The sequence below is a fragment of the Neolamprologus multifasciatus genome, chromosome 6, assembly GCF_963576455.1.
Source record: "Neolamprologus multifasciatus chromosome 6, fNeoMul1.2, whole genome shotgun sequence".
Classification (NCBI taxonomy): domain Eukaryota; kingdom Metazoa; phylum Chordata; class Actinopteri; order Cichliformes; family Cichlidae; genus Neolamprologus; species Neolamprologus multifasciatus.
Genome location: NC_140444.1, coordinates 37103410 through 37123754, shown reverse-complemented (window position 1 = coordinate 37123754; position 20345 = coordinate 37103410). Strand labels below are relative to the sequence as shown.

The window sequence follows — 20345 nt, the reverse complement described above, 5'->3', positions numbered from 1 at the left end:
TAAATCCCAACCTTCCACCACAGTATACAATATATCAATTAGAATGAATAAATACATAAATACATTTCACATTTTTATATTAATAAACATTTCACTCTTTAATTTTACACCAAACCCAATATTATTAAAAAAAACCCAAAAACCCAAGCACAAAAAGATTCACCACACTCTCTTTACCAATGGTCTCTCCCGGAACCTTTAAATGGTGTCTGGACCACCCCAAACACCTTGAAGAGGACACAGGCAAGAAAGGTGAGTAATCATTATCTTACAAACACTTATTTGTAGTGATGGGCAGATGAAGCTTTTCATCCAATTGGTTCACCCCAGTGCAAAGCGTCTTGAAGCGCCATTCGCTCTAGTAGGACATCTACTGGGCAGCCTGTAAATGTCAACAACAAAAGGAGTGTGTAAAACATCTATATTGTAGTGATGCAGTATACTGTGTATATTTATACTGGCAGTATGGAAAATGATCATTTGGAAATGCTTAAAATGGAAATGATCGTTTACTGTGAGGTGTGGTTGGGGTGTGGACAGCTACACACTGAGGCTTTGAGCCTCAGTCCTGCCCACATTTTATTCTGTAAAAACTAAATTTTCACTGCTTTTATGACCTTTTTAGTGGGGAGAACATTTAAAACATTTAATGATTTAACAAATCTTTTAAATCCTTTGTCCTCCATAATGCTAAATGGCTGGGACTCAATCACCATGCTAACCAGGTTTTTTTTATCTATTTGAGATTGTTCTCCTGAGGAAAGACAACAAAAACAAAGCACAAATATAAATATCACACATGTAACTTATAACAGTTGTATAATATTGTTATATCATTTAGTAACATTACTGCATGCTATATTATTATGGCATTTGATGGCTCACCTGGTCTTGCTCCACAATCGGTGTTCCCCTTATTCTCATGCAAAGCTCTGTAGTGCCTAAGCATGGATGAGGTGTTGTTGTTATATCCCAGCTCCCTGGCACATAGCAAACACTTCACATTGTACAAAAGTAAAGCCGCTTAACATAAATTGTATTGCACCATGAGTATTATGAAAATACATCTTCAGTAGAAATTTACACACCTTGTTGGGAGGAATAAAATCACAATGTTCCCACACAGGGGAGGACATCCTCCTCTTCTTAGCTGGCTCCATTCTCTCCTGACTTTCTCTCCTCACTCTCATAAACCTCCAAACTCTCTCCAAACTCTCACAAACCGCAACTCCCCATCAAACACCCACATTTTTGAATGGAGTCTGAGGGGTTTATATCGCTGTCGTAGCTCGCGGCAAAGTTCGAACCACTTCATGAACCAGTCACGTGGTACAGCCGGGCAGCGAGGCTTCGGACGTCATCATTTTCAGCTCCTCCCACAAATGAAGCAAGCCTTGATACGCGCATCGCGGAAACGCCCCCTCCATTACTCGACACAAGCTTTGAAGCCTCGATACGTCACATCACTACTTATTTGCACCACTTTTCCTAGATTTCACACACACGCTTGCATTACTTTTCCTTACTGGTAAACCTTAATCACAATCTCAATCACTCTTCTTTTCTTCTGACAGACAACCACCACATTCCTTGATGAGGAGCAGCTGTGCAGGATCTGAAATAAGGCTACCAACTGATTTTAAAATTCCCAATAAATAGTCAATAAATAATTAAACTTCTTGTGTGCAAATGTTTTGCTGTGCGAATCCATGCTTACAGTGCAATGCTAAATAAAGTGCTTGATAAGGTGCTTTTAATAAAGTGAAAGGTGTGCTCTAAAGTGCTATACAGACAATATAATATAAATAAATGTAGTAAGGGAGTCCTCTTCCTTACACATCATGTGTAACTTTTCATTGCAAATATTAACCATAGTTGAATTAAGGGGGGATGGCATCAAGTACACTGTCGTTCCTGCTTTCTCAGGAAGTCCGAACTCCCGTGTGAACTTGAGAAGTATCAGCTAAGAGAACAGAAGTATGAAGTTGTGACCTTAAGTAGTGAGAAACCGCCCGAGTGAAGCAAATATCGGGAGGATATTTGACTGGATAAGTAAAAACAACATGATTCTAAATGTATCTAAATCTAAATCTGTGTTAATTGGAGGTTGAAGACGTTTAGTCAACATTCCACAACTGAATCTTTCCATAGTCGGATCAGTGTTAGAACAGGTCACCCAGATTAAACTACTCGGTGTTACCATAAATCACCACCTTTCATGGTCTCAGCACATGGACTCTGTTATTAAGAAAATGGGACAGGGCATAGCTATGGCTTGGAAATGCTCTTTCTATATCACTTCTTCAATCATGAATGATGTCATTAATGCACTAGTAGATTTCTCGTTTGGCTCTTGACGAAGGCGGTCGCACTTTTCTCCTCTCCCTCCTCCTTATCTTTCCTGCTTGGCTTCTCAATGTCCTTGTTTAGTCCCGTCTACTTTTCTACTTTTGCCCTGGAAAACTCTCATGGTCTGTTTTCTAAAACCTAAAAGAGGAATTATGGATTTGATCAACTGGTCCCTGAATGCAATTGACACCCTCTCCTCAATGAGAAGCCCGGGGTGAGCCGAGTGTTCTGAAGGGACGTTCCCTGCTGGATACATGATGGACGGGTGGAAAAACTGGTGAGTCGTGTGCCTGGTGGGACTGTCGGACATTGAAGACATCTACCTATTTGGAACCATGATAACAGGGTTCTTGCTGATCAGAGCTGGCTTGGCCCTTTCTTATCGCAGATTAAAGAAAGCGGAATCAGCTGTTCAAAATCCCACAAGGCTGCCCGCTGTGATGGAAACGATGGGACGGGTCGGACTTCTCAAAATGGGCTCATTGAACGCAGCACGGATAAGATCTTGGAGAAGCTCGAGGCTGTCGTGAGCACTCAGACTATGCTCTCTGAGAAAAAATTGGATACCATCTTGGAGAAGCTCACGGTGGTTGTGAGTACTCAGACTGTGCTCGTTGAGTGCAAAATTGATAACATGTCAGAGAAGCTCACGGCTCTCCAGCGGGAGATTGAAAGACCAGTGACGGACTGTTAGACGAAGTGTGAAACTGACATGCAGTTGTTCGCACTAAAGGAAAACCACCATCATTTCAGGCGGCTACCATATCATCATAGCATGTTTTCCCTCTGAGTTATGGTTTCATATTTGTTGGTTAGATTGTCCCAGTTTAGGTTTGGTCTTAGTTTCTGTATTATCACCTCATGTAAATAAAGCTCATTCATTGCATCATCAGTGCCTACGATTGGGTCCTTTTCCCTTCAACCCCACACGACTGCTGCCGCAGCCGCGACAAGAATAGGGCGGCCAGAGTAATGTTAAGATGTTCATACTATAGTAGTATCGATCAAATGCATAATAAACTTTTCTGGCTTCGTGTACAAACTAAATTACACTACGGCTTACTTTTATTTATAAAGAAAGCAATACTTTTAAGCACATCACATTTATTTCTCTGCTCAACTGCAGTATCCAGATGAAATACATAATCATGCAACACGATTTCTAACAAACTGCAGTTTAGTAATTCCTCAAGTTAAAAGTAACTTTTTGAAAAACTGTTATATTTAGAGCATCTTTTAAGTGGAATTAACTGTCTTATGCAAATAGAGAACTAGCTACTATTCCTTATTTTAGAAAACATTTAGAAGCCTAATTACACAGTTTTTAGTTATTGTAAATATTGTAAGAGGGCATTGTAAGTTTCGATTTGTTGATTTTTGTCTATGTGTGTGTATAACTAATACATAGTGTGTGTGTGCCATCTTGTTGCCATAACTGGCTCTTTTCACCGAAACCTTTTTTCAGTTTCATAGCTTTGTTTCTGAGAGCATGTCCATCTGAAAACAGGAAAGCTGTGAGGCCTGCAGATGGTTTGCGCATGCAGATTGTGGATAAACCCTTTGATAGCAGACTAAGGGGAGACAAGGGTTTTTCTTTTTGGCTACGTTCACACTGCAGGTCTTGATGCTCAATTCCGATTTTTTGATCAAATCCAATTTTTTTGCTTGATCACACTACAAATAAAATGTGACAGCAAACGCGCTCTAGTGTGAACGCTCAAAGCGGCCCGCATGCGCAAAAGAAGACGTCACACACAACGCGCTCTGTTTAGACCCAGAGCAAACAGTATTGTTTGACTGATGGCCTTAATATAAAGACTTGTTTCGGACTTTACGTTTCCCAATTTTGCTTTAAGTTACAAAGTTATTTTGTTATTTACATTTGGCCTAATAATGATCCTTATTGCTGTTTTACAGGAGCAGTGCGATCGTGGCTCAAGAGTTTGCAGTTCGCCTTGTAATCGGAAGGTTGCCAGTTTGAGCCCCGGCTCGGACAGTCTCGGTCGTTGTGTCCTTGGGCAAGACACTTCACCTACCGCCTACTGGTGATGGCCAGAAGGGCCGATGGTGCGATATGGCAGCCTCGCTTCTGTCAGTCTGCCCCAGGGCAGCTGTGGCTACAACTGTAGCCTCCACCAGTGTGTGAATGGGTGGATGACTGGACATGTAAAGCGCTTTGGGGTCCCTAGGCGGGACTAGTAAAAAGCGCTATACAAATACAGGCCACTTACCATTTATCCATTTACCAGTGCTTCAAAGGATAGTTGCAGATTTCTGTCAGAATCTGCAGATTATACAGTACAAATAAAATGTTCACGTTCCTCCAACGTTGTCTTCCCAACAGTTTCACTGGAGGGCCAGGAAGCGTTCACGATGTCTTCTTGGGCGCTTATACATTTTATATTTTATATAAAAATCAAGATATGGACCTGTGTGTGGGTGCTCATAAACAACTGTTTTTTATTGCTCACAGGATATCCACCACAGACATGATTCATAGAATATGATACGAGACTTTAAACAGACTATAAAGTGTTTAACTTGTTTTTAACCTGTTTTAGCAAGCTCGTGGTCTGAATGCTTTCTTGTGCCAACAATATCTGCTTTGCCAAAAACATTAACAAGAGGAGTCTACAGACAGTCTCGTTCAACATAATGATTACATTTACTTTGATTAGATTTTTGATCAGAAAACAGTCAACTGTTAGCAAAATCACATATCGATAAACTGCTTTAGCACTGATTATCACTTTAAAAGGTTGGATGTTAAACTCGTTTAACCATCTCTGATGTAATAAGAGGTAAGCTCATTACATCTTCAATTTCTTTCAATCCCACCTCTCCCAACAGTAGAAACTATTGGTGGTAGATCACTATTGATGAAACACTACTAGAAAAGATTCAGATCCAGTTTTTTGTGTGTTTTTGAATTAATTATACCCATTCTGTGAAAATAAAAGATTGTTTGAAAGAGAGTGCCTCAGAGTCTGTTGATATTTTTAGCCTGTGTGTATCCGTTCTAAAGAGCACCTCTTCCATATAATGGAATGCAGACAATAAAAAACATTTACACTCAGGACAATAAGAGGAGAGGCACCAGGTGGAACACACAGCTGTAACTAGAAACATGATGAGAAAGGGGAAGTAAACACAACAAGAGTCACAGAAAGCCACAGTTACTGGGCGGAAAAAACCAGGAAGATGCGACTGAACGAGAAACAAGGGTTAACTTAATATAGAGGACCAGACAGGGGAACATGGAAAGCAAAAGACAAGTGCAGATGAGACTGTGGTACCAGGGAACACAGAACAAACCAGGAAAGACAACCTCAAACAAGTGTTTGTTATTAACATTAGGCACATTGAAAGCTGAGTATGAGTAGCGGTTGGTTGACAGTTTTGAAATTAGACTTCAAGGCTTGAAACAATGACAAATGATGATGTATGCTATATTGTACTGAACAGTCCTAACTGAAACAATATGAATCAAAATGAAGATCAGAACAGAATAGTCACTAGTCTGTAAACTCCCAATAGTGAGCAATAATTCATGTGTTAATGAACCAGAACCATCAAAAAGAAAGTCTTCTCTGGCCAGCAGCTGGTCAGTCTTCTTTCGACTCTGCTGCCTCTGTGCAGTTTACCAGCTCAATCTCTGCATCTTCCTTTGCATCAGCCTGCATGTGTCTACATAGAAAAGAAAAACAGATAAAAACAGTCATTTTTCTCTTATTTGTTAAGAGTAAAATAAAGCATCAGTAATTTAAGACAGCAACATTGACATGACTTTTCCATGTTTTACTTTTCTTAACAAAATCCAGTACTTGTCAAGAACTTGTCAAAAGGGACAAAATATAATAAAAGGGCACCAAGTTCAGTTCCTTGGAATTGTTATTCTGAATGCCTATCAACCTTATTGCTTATCGATTCCACTTGCACTTGTATTACAATCAACTGATTTCAGTTTGTGTGCCAGAGGAGGAAAATAGGTGGATATTCTGACCCCGCTCTGATTTCTTTTGCATAAAGAACAAGAGTGCTGCTGCTCCAGGACAGCTTCCACTCTTTGGAAGCGCTTGCACAGACAGCATACTAACACTAAGCTAGACAAGAACCCAAAGTGATGATAAAGCTGAGTGACCCCATCCCAGAAGCCAGACCCTGAACTTCAACAGGGAACAATCTGATGAGCAGTCAGGCTGCAGCCTCTGTTTTTAATTGTTCATGTTTCTAAAGTAGGATAACTGTTGACTGTAGCATATAGGTTTATATTGTTTAAATGGTAATTATGAGACAAATCTTTTCAGGTCATTTTACAGAGAAATGTGAAAGTAATGTAACAAGTATATAACCAATTAAGTAATTAAGTGACATCTGCTTAGCGAAGATGGTGACTCTGAAAGCGGAGCCAATAAGAACCCAATGAGAATTGACAACGGAATCAATAAGGAGTTGGATTCCTAAGTGATATCGATAACAGAAACAAAGTGCTAATTTCTTCTCTTTTCCCATCCCTACTGATTATCTTGACAGTGACAGGTTTGGTCTGTTTGTTGGTATGTGTTCACAGTTTATGTCTATGGTGTGATAGCATTAAAGCAATAAAGTACTTCCAGAATACAGATACTTAAATTTAACTTATGACTCATGTTTGAATGTTACTCTCTGATTTGCTTTTTTGCTGTCTTGTCTGTACCGTACCTTCCCTCTTCAACATCAACAATGTGTTCAGGCAGACGGACATTGAGTGTCTCCGGGAGCAGGAAGACCAAGCTGCCGCTGATAATTCCAGTGCCAGCAAAGATCAGAGGGGGCAGAAGATGCCAGACATCATCCAGCAGCATGATCAGTGGAGCCAGGGAACTCCCAATCCGACAGATACACGAGGTGTAACCTATACCACATTGCCTGCCCAACAACACAACCAGGAACTATGGTTTTAATGCTGCATCAAAGTACATTTACTGCATAAAATTTGTAACTAAAAGAGCATTAGTTCTGCGCACTTGATGTTAAATGGTGATGCTTCAGAAAGCTCAAGGGGTTATACCTGAGGACAGTTGGGTAGAGTTCAGCCGAATAAAGGAATGCGGTGGTGAAAGCTGCCTCAGAGAAACCTTTTGCCACAACAGCAATGCATGTACGAAGCACAGAGAACTCTGAGCAAGAAACAGATCAAAGATGTGTAAGGTATCAGAAACCTTGGAGTGGATTTACGAAGCTAACTAAAACTAACTAAATAAAGAAAGGTCTGCAAGTTTCATTTACTTTAAGTGTAAATAGGGCAGGAAGTTATTTAACCTAGAGCAATGAATGTGTTTATTCCAACCAGAGATCCTGTTATGATTAGAAACCACGCTTGGCCATTTCGTCGACCAATCCAGTCCAAGACGAAGAAGGCGAAGACTTTGGCAGGAACTTCAATGGCACCATAGATGAACTGAGTGAGGTAGATATTGACTCCAAAACCTGAGATCTTGAAACTAATCCCATAGTACAGGAAAGCAACAGCAAACCTGGAGGTTCAGCAACACAAAATGAAGACACACAAATACATGAAATGACAACAGTAGCAAGTAGTGCTTTCAAAGAATGACTTGATACCAGAAGAATCCAGAGACAAGTGTGATCTTCCTCAGCTTAGGTGTTTTGACCAAATCCAGATAGGAGTGGTTCTTCTCAGCCACCTCAGAAACGGTCACCTTCACCAGAACCTGCAGTACAGAAAAGTAAAAATATATATTTTAAAAAGTGCAGTCAGCTGCTCACTTATTTCCCAAGGGGTCACCACAGTAGATGTTTGAATTGGCACAGATTTGATGCCAGATACCCCTCAGCTTGTGACCGTCTGGTGCTGAGCGTGTCTATTCTTGTTCTTGAATTAGAGATCTTTTGCAAGAAAAGCAAATCCATTAACTATTGAATTCAATTCTATTTTCTTTTAATCCAGGTTTATTTGGCCTTGAGGCACCTGCTGATGTGATTTGACACCATTTTAATAAAATTAATTGAATAACAACAATAGTAATTGCAATATTAATTGAGCTACTCTTTAAAGTTTTTGGACCATTTCAATTTGCTATGCATCAATACAACTGTTAATAATATGTATGATAAAATCCATAGTACATATGCAAAATTGCCAAAAAAATAAACCTGGTACAATAAACCAAGTTTTTTTGTTTTGTTTTGGTTTTTTTTGGTTTTTTCGCCTGGACTTGCTTCACCTGCGCCGTTGCCGCTTTCCTAATGGCTGGCAACCTGGATTGTCTCATTACTGCTACTGGCTCTGCTGTCAGCCTCCAGAACTGCTCTGCCGCCAGCGCTGGCTCCACAGTTGGCCTCCTGAACTATTTTTCCATGCAGTCAGCCTCCTGAAATGTTTCGGCCTGAAATCCTGTGCTGCCAACGTCCAGGTCGGCCCCCTGAACTGCTCTGTTTTGCACTCGTGCCGTCAAACCTCCAGGCGAGCCCTCTGAACTGTTTCTGGAGTTCCAGTGCCTTTTGTGAACTTTTTGTTTTGGACAATTGCACTGAGGTGTAAAGCTTGATTGTAGGTTAAAAATGGTTTGGGGGTATTGAAAGCTTGATTAACAATTCAATTCAATTCAATTCAATTTTATTTATATAGCGCCAAATCACAACAAATGTCGCCTCAAGGCGCTTCATAGATACAGAGAAAAGCCCAACAATCATATGACCCCCTATGAGCAAGCACTTTGGCGACAGTGGGAAGGAAAAACTCCCTTTTAACAGGAAGAAACCTCCGGCAGAACCAGGCTCAGGGAGGGGCGGCCATCTGCTGCGACCGGTTGGGGTGAGAGAAGGAAGACAGGATAAAGACATGCTGTGGAAGAGAGACAGAGATTAATAACAGATACGATTCAATACAGAGAGGTCTGTTAACACATAGTGAGTGAGAAAGGTGACTGGAAAGGAAAAACTCAATGCATCATGGGAATCCCCCGGCAGCCTACATCTATTGCAGCATAACTAAGGGAGGATTCAGGGTCACCTGGTCCAGCCCTAACTATATGCTTTAGCAAAAAGGAAGGTTTTAAGCCTAATCTTAAAAGTAGAGATAGTGTCTGTCTCCTGAATCCAAACTGGAAGCTGGTTCCACAGAAGAGGGGCCTGAAAACTGAAGGCTCTCCCTCCCATTCTACTTTTAAATACTCTAGGAACAACAAGTAGGCCTGCAGAGCGAGAGCGAAGTGCTCTAATAGGGTGATATGGTACTACAAGGTCATTAAAGACATCAACATCCTGATGCTTTTTCCAGTGTAAAAGCAATCGTATTTGAAATGCTACTCTAAACCTTATATAGCTGTAGATGTTAATTTTGCACACAAGTAACATTAGCTTCACCTCACTATCCAGTTTGGATATGTATTCATTCTTCCCATTGACTTTAGCACACTGAATCAGATACTTCTTGGCTTCCTCCACTCTCCCATTAGCCAGCAACCACCGGGCTGATTCAGGAAGCCACCTGAAGTGAGGCAGAAGAAACTGGATTTTAAAAACACACAGACAATAACATGTTTTCTGTTAGTATGAAATGGAAACTCCTTACCACCAGGGAATGATGGCAATAATGCAGGGCGCTGTCACTGCTAAAGTCAAATGCCTCCAGTCTCGTATATAGTAGGCCAGCAGGGCCAGAAACATGTTCCCAACACTCCAAGATAAACTCATAACAGTACCAGCAAAGGTACGGTGCTTTATATCTGTCCATTCAATACCTGAGGAGGAAGTAAAAGAAAGTGTCTGAGGTCATGTTTCAACATGAATATCTCAAAAACTATTAAAGATAAAAGCCTGAAATTTTACTTGTCTTTGTTACATCAAATAATGTCTCACTATTGAATACTTAAAATATTAAAAAAAAAAAAAAAAATCTAGCAGTCCTGCAAAGTCCCACGTTTGATCACACACTAATAAAAAAAACGTAACATTGCAAAAGACAACTACTGACAATGTCTGAAAAATATATAGTTATACTTCGCAAAAATGCAAGAGAAACTGTGGAATATGTATTTAAAACAAAATTCTGCATAACAGAATTTAAGTAAATGCTGTTTTCATTCCACTTTCATGCTGGATTCAGAATAGTTGTACCAAATTAATAAAAATATAAATAGAGCAATTTAAATTTAAAAAAATCAGAAGTTTACACATAGTACTGTACATTGTAGATACACACTGGAGACATCAAATATATGAAGCAAATAAAAACTTGATGAATAACTCTAGATATTTTAGATTCCTGAAAGTAGATATCCTTTGCTTTGTTGACAGCGCTGCAAACCCTTGGCCTTCTCTCAATGAGCTTCATGATGTAGTCACCTGAAAATGGTTTCACTTCACAGGTGTGCCTTCTCAGTGTTCATTAGTGCAACTTCTTGCCTTCTTAACGGGGCTAGGATCATCATTATCAGTGAATATGTTTTTTAACAGGACAATGACCTCAAACACACCTGCACACTGTATAACGGCTTCTTGACCAAGAAGGAGAGTGGAGAGTGCTGCGCCAGGCAGCCTGGCCTCCACAGTCATCTGGCCTTAACCCAATGGAGATGTTTTGGGATGAGATGGACCAGAGAGTAAAGGCAAATGGGTCAACAAGTGCTCAGTATCTCTGGGAACTCCTGTGCAAAGCAGTAATCAAAGCAAAGGATGGCTATTTTAAAGAATCAAAATATGTTTTGTGTTATTTCACACTTCAAATTTGTTCATTCGTAGTTTTGATGCCTTCAGTGAGAATCTACAATGTAAATAATGATGAAAATAAAGTAAAAACATTAAATGAGATGGTGTGGGTAAACACATTTATGTATTTTTCTACATAATCGCCAATTCGGTCGATGCATTTTTGCAGGTGCTGTGGGAGTTTTACAATGCCCGTGTCATATCCGCTCGCTGCTTTCGCAGAATTGCGTTAGGAACAGGTTGTAGTCACTGGGTGCGAAGTCCAGACTATAGGGTGGGTGGGCGGGCGATGAACTTCCAACCGAAGTCTTGCAGGAGAGCGACAGTTTGACGGGCGACGTGTGGACGCGCGGTGTTATGGAGAATGCTTACGCACAGTGCGTGCAGTGCGGGCATTGCGCAACTGTGTTTTCGGACCGAAAGGGGAAATTGTTGGTGACTTTCTGCCTGTTGGGACCACAAGAAATGCTGACAGGAACTGTGAAACACTGGGAAAAACTCAGAAGGGCATTTCAGAACTAGAAAAGAGGAATGGTGAGCAAGGGCATATATATCACATCTTTCTGGCTGACAAACCTGTGAATTACACAGTATGTCAGAGCTACTCCCAACCTAACGTGGACTTTGTAGGTCTCCGACTAAAAGCAGGCTAATATTGCTCTCATCACTGACCCACCAGTGCCAAAAGACACCTTCTGCATAATAGAACACAAAAAGCATTTGCAGTCTGCCGTTACATTTCTCTCTATCTTTAGACCACTAACGATCAAATCAATGCATTATGATGAAACATATTTTTGAAGGAAAGAAAGAGTTCAGATGATATGATTTAAAATTTATATTTTTATGAAGAATAATATCCAATAAACAAAAAACATTGCACAACACTTCACAGCAGGTTTTACATTGATTAAAGGGGTACTGTAGAAATGTAGTTAAGTGAAATTTAAGTGAATGGACATTAGACTTTGTGTTTCATAAATTTCTTACCGAGGACCACACCAATGATTGACATCCCACTGAGGGCTGCACCACAGACTGCTCTGGAGATCGCAAACATAGTGTAGGAAGTGGAGAAGGCAGAAGTGGCTCCTAATGTCGTGGAGGCAATGAAAGACATCAGAATCATTGACTTACGACCAAACCTGCAACATACAAATTTTAGCAATGAGTTTCAACTGTATTAGATGAGCTAGAACTGCAGGATAATTTCTGGGTTTTTTACATTCCAAGGACATTTTTGTTTTTCTGCATTAAAGGTCATGTAATGAGACATTAGCATGGCACTAAATGGACCTTACAGTTGCAGCAATGCGGCTTATAATGTCACTTGTTAAGTGTGTCTTCTGTAGATCAAGAAATTACTTAATTAGTTGAAAAAAATAAATAGACCATGAAATGGAGGGCAATATGAATGCTTATGTGACTCTGTAGAAAATGAATGGACAGATGGATGAATGGATGGAGTCCCTATGATATCAGCCAGATTATACTGATTGTGTGGCACCAAATGATTCTACAACTTAACCGCATCGCATGAAATATGAGCTCTCTGCGTGTGTGTCTGTCTCATGTGACATGTTGAATAATCCCAAAATGTTAGTTACCTAATAAGTCCATGTCAGTGATTACAAAAACAGTCTCCACATGACTTTTTCTTCACACACACCCCAAAAAATAATTCATTGGATGAATGTAATTTTATCTTGCCACTTATATTCCATCTAAACAAATCATGTTATATTAATCCATCTTGATTGTGTTGTGTCAACACGATATATGTGTGTAGGTTTAACATAATATTAACATTAACATTCAATTAATTTGACTTTTGTTCAATCAACATGTTTGCACAACGTTAGTCTAATTAAATTTATTTAAATCCATCTTATATTGTTTAAACACTTTGGCACATCAAAAGTCAGTCTTGTTACATGAACTAGTAAAATATTTGTTTGTTACACCAATAATAATCTTCTTAAATGAATGAAATGTAACTTGTGTCTGCAGTACATGTTGTATTCATATTAAGTAATGTTCAACAAAATTTTTTTAATGGATTTACAGCAACTTCCAATCCATCCATCTTATCTTTATCTGGGCTGCGGAAGTGATAGGGCAAGAGGGACAGGGTACATTCTGGACAGGTCGCCAGTCTATCATACAGAGACAAACAATCTTTGCACTTTAACACCTTTGGGTAATTTAGAATAACCAGTTACCCTTACAACTGCATGACTTTTAACTGTGGAGGAAACCAGAGTATGCAGAGAGAACCCACTGCAAACGGCACCACATTGTGGATTTGAACCCAGGATCTTCTTGCTCTGAGGCAACAGCACGAACCACCATGGCATTAATCTGTTAACACAGACTTAACAAAAGTAGGAAAGCTATGCTTGATGATGTTTTATGTTGTTGTCCTTGACAAGTTAAACCATAAGAAATAGTAACAGCATACATGTGGTGTGGTTGTCTGCCTCTTGTAACCGCACTGATTTTCCTGTGGTTTGACATCTAATGTGATCTTGTGAATTTCGTGAGTCGACTCACAAAAATGAAATTGGGTGGTTGTTACATGCATAAGATCCAAACTTGTAATTTGAACTAAATAATTCCATGTTTCCATGGTGAACGTAATTAAATCATGTAGCATCTGCATGAAATTCAGCAACTTAATTTGTTCTTGTTGAGTGGCTGGATCCAGGCAACTAACCACTCTTACTAGATTGTATGATGTCATCTCAACAACCACCCAATTTCATTTTTTTGAGTGCAGCTGTATATTAAAGAAGACTACATAAACTTGTCATTACTACAAAATGGAATGATTTATGTTTTAAGCGTCTTCTTCTTCTTTTTTTCTTTTTTTTTTACTTAAGTACAATCTGGACCTACCCCCAAGCCCCTCCACATCTCCCTTCCACTTCCCAACATAAGCAGGCATGCTTGTTTTTCTTATCAGTACAGTAGCAGCTGACTTTGTCTGAACAAAGGCTGGTTGTAATAATGAGTCACAGGACAACAATGACGTAGTGCAATGCCTGGCTTAGATGAAGAAACATCTGTGTCAATCGAATTGTTATAAAGCCATAATTTTAACTAAACTAATTACAGCTGAATTAAAGCTTTAGTTATTATCCTTTAGATTTTTACTAAATAGAACTCAACTTTTCAAACTTCTAATCTTGAAAGTTTTAATTTCTTTAAATATGCTGCCAAAAAAGTGAATCCCAGAATCAGGATCCCAAGTCAATTAAATTTCTGGGGCATTGCTCTGGTCAGCTAAGTGGCAGATGGGGTTGTAAATTAGTTTTTGCTGCTTCGGTGGCAATGAAATTAACAACAGATTTACTAGTGGGAAACAATGACACAGCTCAGTGCAGAAGCCCCAGCAATAGAAGTGCTGATCATGGCCGACCGAAGCCTCAGCCAGGCATTCCCAGTGCACCCTCACTATACATTTGGATGCGCCGGGTTTTGGTTAGCACCCTTCCCCACCACCTGATCGAACTCGCCAATAGGCGGTGGTCAGTTGACAGCTCAGCCCCTCTCTTCACTGGACTGTCTACAGCATACTGCTACAGATCTGATGATACGCTTTGAAACCACCGACTGGGATATATTCTACATTTTTGCTTGTTGTTTGTATGTTATTCACATTGCTTTTCTTAAAGCATGTTGATACTTCTTTCTCAGACATAGACTGTATAAATTCACCTGCAGTTTGGATTACAGGGCCAGATGATCCTGAGGGTTTAAAATAACAATGAATACTGAAGAACTCACTTGTCAGAAAGCTGTCCAAACAGAATGGCTCCAAATGTGACCCCAAGAAAGAAATAAGTAGCCAGAGCTTGATTCAGGTGTTTGTTGTCGCACACCAGATCCCACTGCAGAGATACAACATTCAACAGGCAGTTAACAAGCAGATAAAAAACTGAGGTTGTGATCACAGCATGACAGGTTAAGTACCTTTGATTATGGCAGCAATGACACCAAGAGAATTACATTTATCTGTCAAGAGTCTATATTAATTTGTTTCTTCAGTAGTACACTGTTGTAAATTACTTTTTTTTTTTTTTGCTCAAACAATTATTTGCGTATATAATATTAGAGGTAATTCCTTAGCCTCTCCTGGAAATTTATTTAGCACTTCCTCACAAATTCCTGCCACAAGCACAAGGCTGACAACTTGGAAAAATGAAAAAAAAAAAAAATTTCCAAAATTTTTTTTCAAATAATTCATTGTCGTGGGGTGTGGTCTGTGGTGCCGGCATCCTTAATCACGTCCGCCGAGTTAAAACACGGGGACTCAGGTGTTGGTGTGTGCTGTGGTGTGATGTGAGCTAAATAAATGGCTCATAAGTACGATCTGTGGTCCCGGGGTGCCTTAATTCTACCACATTAAGTGGTGGTCCTCCCTTCCCTGGCTCCGGTAAGGACCAGGAGCTGGCCCAGATGCTGACTGAAATGGCGGCCACAGTCGTCGGAGGCACGCCACAGACAGGAAGAGCTACGGGACCAGGCTGGGCGCCACCTGGGGCGAATCGCAGAGCTGGCGACGCTGCTCCAGGCGTGGGCAACACCACTGCTGCCAACCTGGTGGTGGGGAGGCGGTGGAGGAACTGTGTGGGGCACCTCGGCAGCCGGAGGTGGGGGACGAGGCGCGCGGAGGTCCAGCCGGATGGCTCCCTGGCCATGATTGGGCGATGGGGGTACCAAGATGTCGGGTCAGATACCCATCCGAGATTAGGTACCAAGCCCCAAGAATGACAGAAGGAGCGTTGAGTGCGACATCCAAGAAAGAGTATCTAATATGAGAAGGTGAACAGCACCAGGCACCAACATTATTCATGCCTACTGGCTGAAGAAGCTGCCTGCTCTCTATGAGCGTCTGGCAGCACAAATCAACCTGCTGGTAGTCAATGAGAGACACCCAGAATGGTCAACTGAAGGCCGAACAGTGCTGATCCCCAAGAATCCCCAGAAGGGACCGGTCCTATCCAACTAGCAGCCAAAGAAATAATAAGGGATAATAAGCTGGCCAAAGGAGAAGAGCCACTGACATCAAGACAATGAAGCACCTGAACATGCATGGAGGGTTTCACTGCAAGTCCAGCACCCTGAGACTGTACGCTAAGCAGGAGGCCAAGGACTGGTGATGTCAGAACCACTGTCTAGGAGGAGACAACAAGCATCCATGAGTCCCTGGTTGACAGTGACCGAGCCAAGATCCTGTGGGAATTCCAGTTACAGACAGACAAACTTTACATTACAAAATTTAATCAGTTCCTCGAGGTCAGGCATTGGTCCATTAATCCCCTTTTTTTCCCGTCTGTCTTTTCATGTCATAAAAATAGATGTGTGGCAGTGGTAGAGAGTGGCCCAAATTCAAAACTCAGCATAGATAATGAAAATCAAAACAACTGGCAGCAACAAAAATGATAATAATAAAAAAAGAGGCAAAACAGACTGATAGAACACACCATGAGAGAGGATGCAACATTTTTACACCATGACACCAAGACAAGTTCCTCATTTGTGTACAAATGTTAGTTGCAATGATGATGTTAACTGCTGGATGTCTTGAAACATTTTAGAACTGAATATTGACAAGACAGAAATATTTGTTGCATTCAAAATGCAACACAGAGAATCCTTAATGGTATGTTTAAATTTGATATCACCGTAGAGTTTAAGTCACTTCATTGCCTCTCAGTACAATATAGAATTACTTTTAAAATCCTGTTAGTGACTGACTTGCACACTTTTTACAGTTTAGTCAGACGTCTCAGGTCATGAGGTGCAGATCTCCAGAATTAGGTTTCCAAAATCAGATTTAAGTGTGCTGAAGGTGCCTTAAGCTATTGTGGTCCTGTTGTTTTGGAACAAGCTGCCTGCAGGCATGACCTCAGTTACAACTGTGCACATATTCAGAAACAGACTCAAAATGTTTTTATTGAACCAGGCTTGCACTTCATACGTGCTGTTGATTTGCTTTGGGGTTTTTTGTTTTGTTTTTCTGCTTCCATTGCATTAAGGCACTGTAAACCTACAGAGGTTTTATGTTTTTGTCTTCTATGTTGAGTACATTGAACTTACATGTAATGAAATGTGTTAAGTAAATAAAATAGGCATTGCCATTGGCTAAGGAAACCTAAGGGAGAACCTGGGTTCCTATTAGCTTGAAGTAAATAGGAAGTCAGCAGTGGCTCATAAAAACACTCATTACATCTCTGAAAACCAGCAGAAGAAAAACTACAGATATTAGCTTAAGCAGAAATATAGATATTCTTCACTTAAGTAGAAAACTGAGATACTCTCAGCTTCTTTACTCAAGTAAGAGCATGAAAGTACAGTATAATAGTATAAAAGTGTAAGCATAAATAGGAAGTAGTTATTTCTACCGACTAAATTAATGTCATGACATATTAATTTTCAGTTCAATTCAATTAAATGTCATTTATATGGCCCCGAATCACAACAACAGTTGCCACAAGGCAATTTATATTGTAAAGTAAAAACCCTACACTAGTACAAAGAAAAGCTATATATATATATATGTGTGTGTATATATATATATATATATATATATATATATATATATATATATGTGTGTGTATATATATATATATATATATATATATATATATGTGTGTGTGTATATATATACACACACACATATATATATATATATATATATATGTGTGTGTGTCTATATATACACACACACATATATATATATATATATATATATATGTGTGTGTGTCTATATATATATATATAGATAGAGATAGATAGAGAGATAGATAGAGATAGATAGAGAGATAGATAGATAGATAGATAGATAGATAGATAGATAGATAGATAGATAGATATAGATATTCATTTATTTATTTATTTGTAGCAGAGATAAACATTTATTGTTCCCTATATTGTAGACAGGTGATTTTGCCTCCACACCTAAATACAAATAAATAGAAATGTTAACAGTTTAGTATAGTGCTATGACTATACGTTCAGTTTGAATTGATGCCCAGGAGGGGCACAGTGGTGCAAAATGATCAATGTTTCCTTTCAAATGTGTTAATCTAAAAATAATAAGACTGGATCATTACTAGACATAATTAATTTTATTAAGTTTGAATGGAAACAGACTCTGGGTAAATCAGTAACTTTGTTCCATGAATGCTCGGTAATATAATTTTCAATTCAATTCAATTCAATTCAATTTTATTTATATAGCGCCAAATCACAACAAATGTCGCCTCAAGGCGACATTTGTGCAGTGAGTCGTTATGAAGTGCAGCATGTAGAGAAAAAAATCAATACTTCTTATTAGTAGAGATTTTCTTGCGCTAATCATTTGCGATAAAATACTCTAACAGAGCTCAGATTTTCATCCTTACCTCTGTGGCAGTTGTAGAAAGAAACTGTGACTGGTCGTAGACCCATCCCTGTGGACAAGGTACAGACTGGTTTCCTTGGCTGATGTTAAAGGCTGGAAGGGGACTGTAAATCCTGCAAGAGCTAAAGGAGCCATCGTCCTGGCGGGGAATCCCAAGGGAAGGCACCTCAGAGTCCCAGCTGTCCTTCTCATTTTCTTGTGTACTCTGAAGGGAACAGCGGTGAGATGGTGTGACTGAGATGAAGTTGTGCAGGAGAAAGTGGAGTGGAAGGATGGCACGGGGAAGACACAAGATAAGCAGGACCAGGAACTGGAACTTGGAGAACCCACCAACATTATCCAAGATCTCCTCAAACCTCATGATGGTGAGACAGAAGGGCTGAGGGTTTGTGTCTCCAGAGTTCTCAAATTAATGCGTTATTCTTTCCTTTCCATCTAATGCCGTGTCTCTCTCTCGTGTGGTGATGAAGCACAGAGAGAGCTTTTTTAAGAGTGTGTGTGTGTGTGTGTGTGTGTGTGTGTGTGTGTGTGTGTGTGTGTGTGTGTGTGATATCACATGTAAAATCATTCACTGTTGCAGGGAGAAGAAGCAAGTCTTGCTATTGGAAAAAATGAAAAAAATCTTTGTTAACATTAGAATATGTTTAAATTAGGTTCATGTGAAGTTATATTTAGGTTAAGGATAATGCACACTTAGGGGCTAAGTTTATGTTTATGTACGTTGTAAGTTTAGCTTATTGTAAGTTTAGGTAAAGATTAGTTTCTGTTTTATGTCAAAGTCAAAGTTAGAATAAGATGGCTCTGATTTTCTCTGCATTGAATAAATGTTACTGCATATTACTGCAAGAATAAATTTATCACACTGATCTGAGCCCTATAACATATTGAACATATCCAGTTCACTTACCCTAACATTGGCAATCAGGATAAGCGGTCACATGAAGCTGGTTATCAACACAGTATGTTAACCCAGAGTTTCCCCAGCGCGTTCACATCAAAGGGCTGGCATTGGGTGCATCTGACCAATCACACACAGATCATATGACTCTTCTTCCACAGCAAATTTTCCTTATTAATGACAGCTAATGCATCTAATCTCTAAACATCATAGAAATATACCAGTCAAATGTTGAAAAGCAGAACTAATTCAAATGCCATAGAAAATTCTTTAGTTGATCTGGTGATTAAGTGCATGCAATAAGCATTTTAATTCCATTTAATAGTTTTAGTGTGACGGCTCCACATCTTACTTAAGCAAGTCAACTAAGGCATTTGTTAGATTACTTAGATATAAAAAGCTTGATTTATATAAATATATTATGTTCATAGTTATAAAATGATTCATTTTTGTTGATTGTATCTGAATCAAGTAAAATTTAGATCAACTAGATCGATGTGTGTTCACCCAATGAGAAGCAATTACTTTCAGCACTGTGGTTTTACTGTGAAATAAAAATCACAGCAAGCAGGAAAGTTGGATAGCTGGCAAACTAAACTAACTTTTTTACATCCTTAATAGCAAGGGTAAGTACTGTAGGTCTCAGAAGGCAGTGAGTCCTATAATTTCAGTCTTAACATTTCTGCCACACTGAGACAATCTTTACACAGACCTACTGTGGGATTATAATATTACCTTATGCCATGTTATGATCCTAATTGAAGATTGTGAGTTATTATGTAGTTTTAGTTTGCATTATTCTCCTGAATTAGAAGGTGATAACTATTACATTTGTTAGACTGATTTGCATTACATTAGACTGCTGATTTATTGTGAATGAATGATATTGTTTTATGATGCATTATACTGTGAGTTATAAGAAATACTGTTCGCAGAAAGTCATCGCCTGATTTGTCTGATTAGAAGAGAACAGAG

General features: G+C 39.4%; 1 protein-coding gene across 2 annotated transcripts; it reads right to left on the bottom strand.

The window, feature by feature from the left end:
- Positions 1-4603: 4603 nt before the first annotated feature.
- Positions 4604-19304, bottom strand: slc22a7a (solute carrier family 22 member 7a). 2 transcript variants are annotated; one of them, XM_085163676.1, is made up of 10 exons: positions 18474-19296; positions 14851-14954; positions 12052-12206; positions 9926-10094; positions 9718-9841; positions 7954-8063; positions 7651-7865; positions 7400-7508; positions 7051-7257; positions 4604-6036 (listed from the first exon to the last, which is right to left on the bottom strand). In XM_085163676.1, exons 1-10 carry the CDS (start codon positions 18831-18833, stop codon positions 5955-5957), a joined length of 1635 nt encoding a protein of 544 aa, XP_085019802.1. In that variant the 5' UTR covers positions 18834-19296; the 3' UTR covers positions 4604-5954. The 2 variants fall into 2 exon arrangements, with proteins under 2 accessions (XP_085019802.1, XP_085019803.1); XM_085163677.1 differs by lacking the exon at positions 4604-6036 and having other exon boundaries at positions 7125-7257; positions 7679-7865; positions 18474-19304.
- Positions 19305-20345: the final 1041 nt, after the last annotated feature.

Bases quoted from the DNA above. Each gene is read 5' to 3' on its own strand.
- slc22a7a (XM_085163676.1), bottom strand. From the start codon at position 18,833: ATGAGGTTTGAGGAGATCTTGGATAATGTTGGTGGGTTCTCCAAGTTC. The intron at 14,955-18,473 runs GTAAGGATGAAA...GTATCTCTGCAG, and splicing joins TTTCTACAACTGCCACAGAG to TGGGATCTGGTGTGCGACAA. The intron at 10,095-12,051 runs GTAAGAAATTTA...CTTCCTCCTCAG, and splicing joins AATCATTGGTGTGGTCCTCG to GTATTGAATGGACAGATATA.